This window comes from Microtus oregoni, unplaced genomic scaffold (genome assembly GCF_018167655.1).
Source record: "Microtus oregoni isolate MIOR12 unplaced genomic scaffold, Mior012 000002F_ref0000024, whole genome shotgun sequence".
NCBI lineage: Eukaryota > Metazoa > Chordata > Mammalia > Rodentia > Cricetidae > Microtus > Microtus oregoni.
Window position 1 is genome coordinate 61017576 of NW_024543061.1, and position 12699 is coordinate 61030274.

The following is a 12699-nucleotide window of genomic DNA, read 5'->3' on the forward strand; positions in this document are numbered from 1 at the left end:
CTTGTGGGGGCTTTTACTGCATTGTCTGGCTCTTAATTTCATATATCTTTCTTGGAACTGCTTTTGAATAAGACAGCACTGACACATTCAGTCATTATCAAGGGTATTCTATCCTTCAGATTTTAAGATGTGTACTTCCTTTTCTCACCGATGACAGTAAGGAGGTACTATGCCTCACTGGTGTACAACTCAAGTGCCTTCTACCTTTGGTATAAACTTATCGTTTTTCTTTCCTATATGCAGACTTTTATGCATTAACTCCACATATTTCTCATTACACTTTATCTTCCCTTAGAAATTTGGATGCTAAATTATGTGTCTTACTATGCTTCCCAGGTTGGTCTCAAATTCCTGGGTTCAAGTGATACCCCCACACCATAGTGCCAGGCTTCTGAATACATGTTTCTAATGAAAAGCAGGTAAAAAATTCATTCCCAATTTATAGGCTTTTCCATTACACTTCCTTTTCTCTTGAAATTTTATGGCTGGTTTGGTAGAGTGTGTTCTCTGTTGGAGTTCATACCCTTGTAGCAAGTTCCTTACCCTAACATATCTATAGAAAATAAGGAACAAAGTAGTAGAAATAAATTCATACTGGATTTCTAATGTAAGTAATGTGTCATAATTTTCTGACATATAATTAAAAATGAATTACAAATATCATTTCAAATTTACTTGCTGTCTCCTATCAGAAGCTTTTTCATGTTTACAATGGAGTCAGAACAAGTGCTTTCTTGATGAGAATGTCATTTAAAGCATTGGTAGCAGAGCAGTAGGGAAAGTAAAACTAAAATTTATAAGTAGGTATAACTACATGATACATCAATTATTTCACTAATGAAAGAAATACTAAACACATAAGGAATTACACATGTGGTTTCCACCCTTCCCTCTGGACACAAACTTGCTTTGTAGGCAGGTGTCCTCATACCCACAAATCTTTTGCTTGACTCACCCAAGTGGTAGAATTATACACCTCTTCTACCAAGACTGCTTATGCATGGCTCCTTTCTTTAAATAGAATGAACACTGAATTTTAAGAAAGTAAAAAACTCTCAGGGTGGGGTAGAGGGGCTTCAGACATTTTAAGAATGATGACTTACGAGTCTCTTCTAATTCAGAACTTCTAGGTAAAATTTGACTACATACAACTTTTTATTTCTACAGTGGCTTAGAAGCTTTACCTTACTTATCTTTCCCCACTCAAAATTTCATTTTATTTGTGTGTGTGTGTGTGTGTGTGTGGTGGTGGTGGGCTTATATACATGCATGTGTGTAGAAGCTTGAGGTTGACATCAGTGTTTTCTCTGACTGCTTTCTAACCCAGATCTACCTTGAGGCAGATCTCTCATTTGAATCCAGAGCTTGCCATCTGACTAGTATAGTCAGATACACTTTATTATTCATTCATTTATTTGTTTGAGGCAGGGTCTTGCTGAGTGGCACTGGATGGCTGGAACTCACAGATTCACCTGAATGCTGAGATTAAAAGCATGTGCCACCATGCTGGCCCGTCAGATAGTTTAAAAGGATGGTATTAAAACACAGCCAATAAACAAGGTGGAAGCCAAGATTATGTAGTGGAGAATTTATACAAATTCTGTGAAGGAAAGCAGAGGCATAGAAAATAATCTGCCAAGTTAGGGGCACCTGAGTTAGAGAAGGCCCAGGAAAAGGTGTCAGCTGCTCACAGGATAGAGTACCAGCTGGAAGTTCAGGACCCACTGGTGGCACCTATAATAATGAGGGAAAATTCAAATCCATGAGACACCATTGGTAAAGTTATATACTAAAAAGAAAATTACTAATTTGAATGCAGAAGAATGAAATGAAAATGTGTTTAGTTATGGCATACTTCTATCATTTAAGTTATATTCTCTAATCTGTCCTAGAGGACATCATAACTAAAGACATTATAATGAGTTATGATGGGTAACAAAAGTCCTGGCCACCCGGGAACTCACTCTGTAGACACCAGTTTGGCCTCAAACTCACTGAGATTCACCTTCCTATGCCTCCCAAGTGCAGGGATTAAAGGTATGCACCACCACCACCCGGCAAAGAAAAAATTCTTTATAAGATGTAAAGTCAGGAGCTGGAGAGAAGGCTCAACAGTTAAGAGCACTGGCTAATCTTGCAGAAGACCTAAGTTTGGTTTCCAGAATGGGTATGGAAGCTCACAACTCCAGTTCTAGGGGATCTGATCTTGGTGGGCACCAGGCACCAAGTGCCACACAGATACACAAAGGCAAAACATTCATACATACAAAAACAAGCCTTAAAAAAAAGCAGTACATCAATAAATTTGTAAGCCACCACATTTAAGAAAAAAAAAATAAAACAAGACTTTTCAAAGAAAACAAGCAGGTTTAGAAATAAACAAGGGTTAAGGCTGATAATAAAAGGTAAAAAATGTATTACTGTCAAGTAATTTGTTTTGTCTACATAAAGATTATACAGATGGTCCCTGACTTAGAATGGTAAGATCAAAAACCCTTTTAATTTATAATAGAGAAATATCAATAAATATTCAGGAAAAACTGTATATTGAATTTTTTTTGGTTTTGAGATAAGATCTTGTAATATAGGTCAGGATAGCTTGAACCTGTGTTAGGGTTATAGGCATGTACTAATACATTTTAGTCAACTGTTAGAAGGATTACAGGTATACCACCACATCTAGTCAATTTCTGGAAGGTGTTGACCAGGTTAGTCTCAAATGAGTCTCCCACTTCAGACTCCTGAGTAAATGAGACTACAGGCACATGCCACCAGAAAAATTTCTAATTCTGCTCTATTTTCAGGATAGCAAATTATGGTATCTCTTGGACAGCAACAAACTACAGTTGTCAGTCATCCAAGTTATTACAAGAGTAAAGAAGTGATATTCTTCTGTTTTGTATTTTTATGCTATAACGCTAGTTATAATAGCATTACTCTTCTGTCAAAAGAATTCTACCATCAATAAGCAATGCAGAAAAAGGGTAGAAATATATAATACAATAGTTATTCAGTCTTGTGACTTGGAACAGGAACAAAGACAGAATGAGAGGAAATCTACAATAGCAGAACTAAATACATTCTAATCATTGAATTTGTAAATGAGATTATTCCCTATTTCATTATATCAATTTTATCAACTTCCAACTTTTTATTAATTTCAAATGTCTATCTGGGAATGTACAAAAAGAATATTTATTTCATTCTCATTTTGAAGATGGTAAACTATTGTCTTGTTGGTAAAACATTTTGTTCTCTTTTGGGATACAGAACTCTTTAGGATATACCAATTCAGCAAAAATATTTTCTCATTAAGGATTTATTATACTGTTAAATTATATATGTCTGTGTATGTCTATGTGGTGGTATGTGTACTCTAAACAGGCATAAGACCCACCCAGGAAAACACTTGTATTTTACCTGATAATTATACATTCTAAGAAAATTGTTCAACATAATCCAGCCACATTTCAAACAAAGAGAAAATTCTGTGTTTACTGTACTTACACCCTAAAACTGCTGTCACTTTAAAACTGAGTGACCAGTTAACATACCAGACACCTTTATGACTACATTTTAGCTTAAGACTAAGCTAAAAATGTGGAATTACTGAGAGGGAAGGACGAGGAATAATCACATTTATTTAGTCATTTAATAATGAATCTTACCACAGTCTTAGCTAAAGATGTCTTTGGGGGAGTTGTTCCAGGTTTTGCTCCCGTTGCGGTGCTGACTGGGGCTGAAGCATGTGTGCCTGGGGTAGAAACTTGCCCAGGTGTGCCCACTGGCATAACTGGCAAGCCAGTTGCTCCTAATGGTAAATTGGTTGGTGGTAAGCAAGTGCTCGTAGTGGAAGTCATTTGTTTGCTTGGTGCTATAGCAGTGGTGGGGATGCCTGGTGCGACAGTGGTCTCTACTACCAAAGATGTCTCTAGCGACGCAGAGGCATGCTGAGTTCCAGATGAGCTGTGTTCACTAAAGAGAGATCTCAGTTTTTCCTCCAGAGTCTTTATGTCATCGATCCCAGGAACTTTGGATTGGGTATCAGCATCCATTTCTAGACAGTGAGTGTGAGGCTGGTTGGGGAGCAAAGCTGGTTGAGGCTGACTATGAATGAGTGTTTGCTGTACAGCAGGCACGTTGGTAACAGGCTGTACCAGGGGTGGGATATTAGGTACTTGGGGTAATAAAGGTGTAGAAGTAGGTCCTGTTGGTTGGGGGAGGACAGGTGTAGAAGCTACAGCTGATGAGATGACCAAAGGATTTACCACACCAGGCTGAGAAACAGAACTAGACACTGCTGTTCCAGAGGAGGAAGAAGAGGGTGGTGCACAAAAGGATAAAGCCAATCCTGTGGTACTACTGTGAGATGCCTTGTCTAGTGAGTGTGCACTAACCACCACAGTTTCCGCTAAAGTGGGAGCAGAGATGCTGCTACTAAGAGGAAGGGATGGCTGTGAAGCTGTGCCTGGGAATGGAGTGCTGGTAGAGACTGATGTCACTATGGTTACCCCAGCAGTACTGCCTGCTATCTGTTGTAATAATACAGCTGAAGGCTTAGCATTTGGGGCAGTCACACTACCCACTGTAGTAGCTGAACTTGTGGAAAATGTCCCAGAAGGAAAACTGCCTGTACTAGAAACAATGCTCCCAGATGTGGGAGCCTGAACTGGCTGGGATGTTGTAGACACCGCAACAACTGTAGGTGCTGTAGAACTGGAAACCACACTGGAAAGTGTTGGTGACACAGACAATGGGGTGAGACCACTTGAAGTTATCACACCTGTGCTGGTGTTAACTCCGACAATGCCTTTTTCAGTGGGTAATGCAGCCTCAGACTGCATTACTGATGTGGACATGTCAGTAAGAGGACTGCTTGATATAGGGACTGATACTGATGGTGAGGATGCTGCTACAGTTGGGCCACCGGCAACGCCAGTCAAGAAAGGAGGAAATGTTGGTCCTGTGTGATTGAAATTTGGAGGTGCTGTATTGGGTCCTTCAGTTATCTGCGCATGTTTAAGTTCAGAAAAAGCCTGCTGGAGACTAAGGGATGAAGCAGAGTGAGATAAGTTCATTCCAGGGCCCTGAGATGTGGCAGCAGCTAGAAAGGAAAACAGAAAGAAATTAACCTATTTTAAAAGCATGGATTCAGAGTCTTTGAGGAACCATTATTAGATTATCAACAATGCTATATATACATCAGTAAGAATTATAACATTTCCCAAGAAAATGACATGCTCTAAAACAGTAAAATTAAGTAGTAGCTTGATGGAGTAAGGCAGCTTATGAGTATATACTCCTTGAAAACCAAACTCAGAGTAACCCAAAAACAATCTCTAAATAAAGAAATGAACACACTATGGTGTAGGTTCTACTTAGCACACCTGTCATTTATTTATCTATTTATTTATGTTTTCCTAACAGCTCCAGCTGTCTTGGAACTCATTCTGTAGACCAGGCTGGCCCTGAGTTCACACTGATCTGCCTGCCTATGTCTCCAGAGTGCTGGGATTAAATATGTGTGCCAATATGTCTAGCACATTTTTTGTCTTTTTTTAAGACAGAGTCTCACTCAGGCTGACCTCAAACTACTGATCATTCCTTTTCTGTCTCCTGAACGATGGGATCACATGCATGTGCCTATGCCCAACTTTAGATTTTATTTTGATGCTATTATAATCTATTTTCTCTTTCTATGTTACTTTTTTATTAAATTTTCTACTTTTCATTCAAGCTCCTACCATATGAGGGATTTGGTGAAAGATTTTCTTAAACATGGCTGAATCAATCCTTACCTGTATCTGATGTTTCACTGGTGAAAACTTTTGACTCTCGTAATCTACTTTCAGGCACAGGACTCACTATAAACCGTCTTCCAGCAGAATGAACAACTTGAGTTAAAGAACTGGTAGGAACACCTGAATAAAATAAATCACTGAAGTTCATGTATATTGCTATACATGGGTGAAGTCTCAAGATTCCATTACTGCCACATACAATTTTTTATCAAATGGAAATAAAAAAAAAAAAAAAACAACTCACCAATCTGCTGTGGCATGGAAGATACAGCAATTGGTTGCTTGAACTCTCCTTCTAATTTCTACAACAAACAGAAGCAAAAATTAATTCTCAACATGCAACCTCCTGGAGAGGATAAACACTCATTCTCAGTCATAGGGGTAATGTGTGCCAATACAGAACTACTTTAAATAAACGCAACCCCATTATTGGTATGGTGAACCTACCTGAGAACCTGAGAAACCATATTCATCCTTTCCTTGTAGATTCTCCAATCCCTGGTCACCCTCAGGCTCCACACTGACATCTTCACTTAGCATTTCATCAGCTTTTTCAATAATTTCCTGCACTTGAGCCACAAAAGATTCTCTTTCTATTGCTAGAATGAAGTCATTGTTCACCTATGAGAAACATGTATCAATCTATTAGTACAATTCTTATCATTCTTATGACTTCTATCTATACATCAGGGGTATTGTGTACTTGGTATTTAAGATACTACGTCCCTTTATAAGACCCTGAACACATACATAAGTTACATCTTAAACCAAAATACCTCTAAATCATAGACTATGGGTTGGGTATGCTAGTTGTAAAAGAGAAATTAAAAATCACTTGTCAAAATGAAAGTGGATGACAAAATACTGCATAGTTGTCTAGGACATGTACGTAAGACCAAATACTATAGAAAAATGTGGAATTTCAAATGGAGACATACCATAATTGTTGCTATCTCTTCAGGGTTGTCACCATCTAGGTCAAATTTGAATGTGACCATTTTCCGATTATGAGTTTCTAATTGACATTCTACTACTCGATCTCCTTTATTTGAAACCTAAAAAGAGAAAGGTAATACATATTCAAATTTATTACTGAATTTCAGAAAACATCCTTGAATCTTAAACTGGCAGTAAGGAAATCTATGGAAAGATCTCAGCCCTCAAGCTTCTTTAATCTTCCATTAGCAAAAGTATTTAGTGTTTTTTCTATTAGTTAAAACTCTGGAGTCTGGAAGCAGTGTGGTGCAGGTCTTTATCCCAGCACTCCAGAGGCTGTCAGATCTGTGAGTTCAAGGCCAACCTGATCTACAGAGCCAGTTCCAGGACAACTAGAGTCCATATAGAGAAACCGTCTTTAAAAACAGAACAAAACCAAACAAACAAAACAATAACAACAAAGTAAATGTGATATTCAATTAAAAGAGACTGAGTGAATTAAATGAAAAGGCTGCTATAAAAATAATATATATAGCCAGGTGCAAGCCTTTTATCCTGACACTAAGGAAGCAGAGGCAGGCAGACCTGTTTTAGGCTAGCTTGGTCTACAAAGCAAGCTCAGGACATTCAGGACTGTTATACAGAAGCCCTGTCTTGAAAAACCAAAAAAAGAAAAAAAAGTTTATTTTATGAATAGTTCAGAATTGATCTCTAAACCTAAAGTCCCAAATTATTTCAACAATACAAAGGTTACAAATCAATACTTACATTTAAAATCCTCAGTTTTGGGCGAGAAGTCTTTTCATGACGAGAGCGACTTCTTACAGATTTTCGATAATGACGTTTTGTCGCTCTTCCTTCATGCCTCCCACTGGATGAAGGAGCATTCTCATTGCCATCACTCATTCCTGAAGCAACATCTGAATGTGCACTTTGAAGGGAAAAAAATTAATGAGACTGAAAGGCCTGTTATTCTGAAGTTTCATACCATCCTGCCCACAACTCAAACAAGTGTTAGTTTTCTTACCTGTCTACATTTGAAACCAATGTGACAGGCTGGGTAGGTTGTGACTGTGTTATTGGAGTTGGTTCTGGAGGAACAGTCTGAGAGACTCCCTGAGTACTCTATAAATAGAGAAGATAACTCAAATCTTGGCAGGAAAAAAGATTTACACACACATATGTAAGTATGTTTATAAAACCATTCACCGTTCCTAAGAAGTTCCTGTTACCCCTCTATAAGTCTTGGAATCAATGAAGGTACTAGTAATTCTTAACTCAAAATCTTTTCCAAAGCTAGTTTCTAATACCAACTGTTGGTGTGAAGTCAGCCAACCTATTTGCTAGGCATTGTGAAACTACAATTTGCCATGCAGACAGCATCTTACTAGAGTGTGCAATAGGGCAGGTAGAGCAAAGTGCAGAGATGAATTTAGAACTGTACCCTAGTAGAATAGAAAAGGTTGTTGGGAGCACAGCAAGTAAGATACTCTTATGAACTGCCAATGGCAAGAGTTTGTGGAAGGAGAACAATGGCTAACGCACTAACTAGAGAAGTGAAGTGCTAATAGTGTTAATCTTCTCTAAGGCAAACTCACTTCCCAACAGAACAGCCAGTGGCAACAAGGCCCCCACATTGCCATTTCATTCTGCTGTAAGAAAAAGTCATTTAGAAGTTAGACAGTCTCCAAATGAGCTGTAAATCAGGGGAGCCTGTTTTTTCTTTGCTATTTGAACCCCATTTTTTATAGATGTTTTTCATATAAACATGCAGTAATTTCATTTACCTCCAGGGCTGCTTGCTGGGAGGATGTAGTGGGGGGTTGTTGTGTTAAACTCACTGCTGGTTGGGACACTTGAACCTGTCCTCCTACACTGCCCATAGGAACCAAAAGATTTGATTCCACAAAAGGCTGCACTACTGTAGGAAAGTAACCTTGGGTGGCCAAGGCTTCTGTCGGCATAGGAGGAGGGGCTAGGACTGTAGAATGGATGCAAACAGAAGCCACGTTGGAAGAGGGAACAATATTTGAATCTCCTGGGTATTGTGGTGGCAGTCGAGATGGGAAGCCCTGTGACAGAAATGAGGAAGGTGAGTTAGTGTGAGTAGGGACATCATATTAGCAAATCAGTAGACAAGGGGCCAGAGGGAAAAGAAGCACAAAGCAAAGAACAGTACCCCGGTTTCTAATAATTTAAAGAAAACTTAAAGATCATTTTCAAAATGAACTGGCAGATAACTTAGAAAATGGCACTCTTTCAATCATACTTTAAACTGATTTCCCCTCCTAGAGACTATTTAAGTAGAACTTAAGAGATTAATTCCTCACAGAAAGAATTTATAGCAATCTTACATGGAAGAATGCAAAAATCTCTCCCAGATAGCAGTCATATTATAAAATCTAAATCCTGAACTTTCTTGTTTGTATCAGGCTACCTGCTCTATTTACAGTCTACATATGTAAAAGAGCAGCCTGGCATACTACACTAACCATTATCCAAGTTTATCTAGCTTACCTTGAATAGAGTTAACTTTTCTTCTAAGTTGTGTCTTCAAAACCGTGTATGAATCATTTGGTAATATCACTCCAATTGTTTCTTTGAGATAGGGTCTTACTATGTAGCCCTGGCTGACTTGGAACTTGCTATGCAGACCAAGCCAGCCTTGAACTCACAGAGATCTGCTATCTGCCTCTGCCTCCCAAGCACTGGGATCAAAGGCACACACTACCACATCCAGCCTTTTCAGAATTTTGCTATTTTTATTTTGTCTAGTTCAGAGTGTCAATTTTTGTTATTGTTACTCTGACACTCAACTAACTAGTACATTTCTCAAGTTCTTAATGATCTGCCATTAAAATCCAATAGTCTAACACCCTCTGATTTACTAGCTAACACAATACCTGGTACAGAACATCTCCAGAGGGAAGTGGACCCTCGGCAGCTTGTCCAAGGTTAGCTGGTATTCCCATGGACTGAACTGTTGGCTGTAGGAGCTGTGGGTGAACCTGACTTTGCAGCTGATTCACAGGCTGCAGAAGGGTTGGAAGCTGATTAGGAACTACAGTTGATCCCCCTGGTATTGAAGATGCTGTAGCAGATGAAGTCAAGGGGAGCAGAGGCTGATTAATGCCAGCAGCCATCGTTATAGGAACGGAGGAGAAACCTGTCTGAGCCGTAGATACATGAGGAGCTGATATGGGAATTTGAGAGACAGGATACTGTGGGAGTAAGGAAGCAGGGAGTGGCTGTCCCACAGGAAGGAAATGAGCACCAGAGTGGACTGGAACAACTGAGGGCTGTGCGGAAACTGGGATATGAGGTTCGCCTTGGATAGTTGGTACTGTCTGGGAAACAGGAAGCTGGGAAGGTAAAGAAAAACAAAACAGACTTTTTTTTTTTTTTTTTTAAAAAGCAAAGCTGCCAAAAGCAAGATTTACATATTAGTCAAGAAGAAAAACAAAATTCTGCATACATTAGTATAAATTAACATGCCACACAGAATCAAGAAAGAATAGGAGAGAAATATGCTAGTAAAGTAACATTTCCAAACCTTTCACTGTTGAAAAAAATGCTATTTCATTTTTGGCAATAAAAGAGGACCTTTCACACGGAAGGATTTCTCTCCCCTCTCTTTGTTGGTTTATTTTTTTAATTTTGACTCTCACTAGGCAGCTGAGGCTTTCCTGGAGCTTGTTGGGCGATTCTGACTGAACTTAAAACTCTAGGTCCATCCAGGTGGTGGAGGCATTCGTCTTTAATCCCAGCACTTGGGTGGCAGAGGCAGGTGGATCTCTGTGAGTTCAAGGCCAGCCTCGGTTATAGAGTGAGTTCTAGGACAAGCTCCAAAGGACACAGAGAAGCCCTGTCTTAAAAACCCCAAACCAAACCAAACAAAAACAAACTCTAGGTCCTTCTGTGTTAAGGGAGGTCCTCCCACTCCTCCAGCCTATCGCCGCTGAGATACCAGCCCATTGGGGCATGGTCTCTTTCCCTTTAAAAAAGCGGCCACTTCCCTCTCCTCTCTCTCTTCACTTCCTGCTCCGCCGGCGACTAGACTCCCTTCCTGGTTGCGCAGAGGGCTGACGGTGATCTGTAAGTTTTTTCCCCTTTAAATAAATACCACCCTATTAATCATAATTCCAAACTGGTGTGGCATTGTTTATGACTTACGCCTTCACTTCTGCCTTTGCCTTCCAAGTGCTAAGACTCCAGACTTGTACCAGAACACCCAACTTTTTGTTATTTGTTTTTTGAGGCAAGGTTTCTCTGTGTAACAGTCCTGGCTGTCCTCAAACTCACAGAGATCTGCACACAAAGGAGTACACCACCACCACCACCCAGCTTTGTCTATTGGCATATGCCTCACACACCATAATCCACCAGCATGTCTGCAATCATCTAATATGACTGCTAATATACTGATTAAACTCAAATTTCTTTCCAGTGGAATTAGACTTGATATTATGTTTCAATTTTAAATGTAAAACAACACTAAAAGTTGGTATAATTAGCATAATTCACTGATTCTAGATAATTCACTGATTCTACAACTGTGTCATTTTAAAACCTGAGTGAGATATATGTAGAGATTAAGACTATATGCCAGTGGCAAATAAGAGTGCATTTAGAATTGATATTATTTTAGTTCTGAGATGACAATATAATATTCTATGCACATATATCTACAACTGACCCATAGATGAAGTTGATGAAAGGTTATTCATAGGAATATGCCTTCTACAGGTTACTTTCCAAGCGACTGAATAAACTAACAAAAGAATAATCAAAATAACTTCCCCAGACAAAACAAAAATCCACATAAGTTTTTTGAGGAATAGACATAGTAGACAGCACAGTTTTGTCTGGATCTTTTGAATCTCTTGCCTCAGGAATTGCAGATATGTGACAACATACCCAGTTGATGGGTAATCTTGGCTGTCAACTTTAATTAGACTGATAGTAAAGAGGTGATTACTAAAATAAATCTCTGAGAGCATTTTCAGAGACAACTAGATAAAAAGGGTTCTGACCTCTGATGGATTCATAGTTTAAGAGGAGAAGTGGTGAAAATGTGAAGAGTGGGGCCTAGTTGAAGGAACTGGGTGGGTGGGGCTTTGAAAGGTATTTCTTGGCCTTAGCCTCTTCTATGCTCCTTGCCAGTCATAAAATAGTTTCTTATGCCATAATTTTTCCTTCATCTATAACCCTTCCTCCATCTCCTGCTACAATATAAAGGCAATATGGCTTGCCAATCATGTGTGGACTGAAATCATACAAGAAAACAAATGATTCTTTTCTTACAATATTGTCCTTAGGCATTTGCCAATGATGAAAAGCTAATTAACACAATAAATTAGTATCTGTATGCAGCGAGGGAGAAAACAATGAAGAACTTTACAAGAAAATAAAACACAGCTGCAAAACTGGAATGTAAGATTCATACTATCAAACCTAAAATTTCAATATTTTGACATGGTCATTACTATTGATATTTACAACAAAAACAAGTATATAACGGGATTAATCTCTATTCCATTTTAACAGATTCTTCACTATTACAGGAGAAGGCAGAAATCTGCGTTAAAGGACATAGATATCATTTGTAGCATCTTTTCAGGAATTAGAGTTTACCTGTGTTCCAGCTGACACTTGAGGCAAAACTTGTGGAGCTTGAGGCTGTGCAGTAGTGCCTTCACTGGAAGATGCTGCCTGTGGAAGTGAATACTGTACTGCCTGTTGAGGAGGAGCAGTTGGCTGTATTCCTGGTTGCTAAAAAAAAAAAAAAAAAAAAAAAAAAAAAATTCAGACTTTTTGAAAGAGGGTGGTAACTGAGTTGACCCCCTTTTCTTTAAAAAAAAAAAAAAAAAAAAAAAAAAAGGATATGCAGCTCTGGAACTCAGAGATCTCCCTGACTGCCTCCTGAGTGCTGGGATTGAAGATATGCATCACCACACCTGGC

The 12699-nt window shown here is 38.9% G+C and overlaps 1 protein-coding gene across 17 annotated transcripts in view; it reads right to left on the reverse strand.

Moving 5' to 3' along the window:
* Window positions 1–12699, reverse strand: part of Wnk1 (WNK lysine deficient protein kinase 1) — a 118716-nt gene that overhangs the window by 19251 nt on the left and 86766 nt on the right. For 9 of the 17 annotated variants that reach the window (XM_041634805.1, XM_041634787.1, XM_041634761.1 and 6 more), the window contains 11 exons: window positions 12372–12509; window positions 9641–10099; window positions 8525–8809; window positions 7765–7862; window positions 7506–7668; window positions 6740–6856; window positions 6249–6422; window positions 6046–6103; window positions 5799–5921; window positions 3669–5104; window positions 1651–1734 (listed from right to left, as the gene is read on the reverse strand). In XM_041634805.1, coding sequence (XP_041490739.1) covers window positions 1651–1734; window positions 3669–5104; window positions 5799–5921; window positions 6046–6103; window positions 6249–6422; window positions 6740–6856; window positions 7506–7668; window positions 7765–7862; window positions 8525–8809; window positions 9641–10099; window positions 12372–12509 — 3135 coding nt within the window. The remainder of the gene's footprint in view (window positions 1–1650; window positions 1735–3668; window positions 5105–5798; window positions 5922–6045; window positions 6104–6248; window positions 6423–6739; window positions 6857–7505; window positions 7669–7764; window positions 7863–8524; window positions 8810–9640; window positions 10100–12371; window positions 12510–12699) is intronic. The other 8 variants (XM_041634877.1, XM_041634834.1, XM_041634894.1 and 5 more) reach the window with 3 other exon arrangements.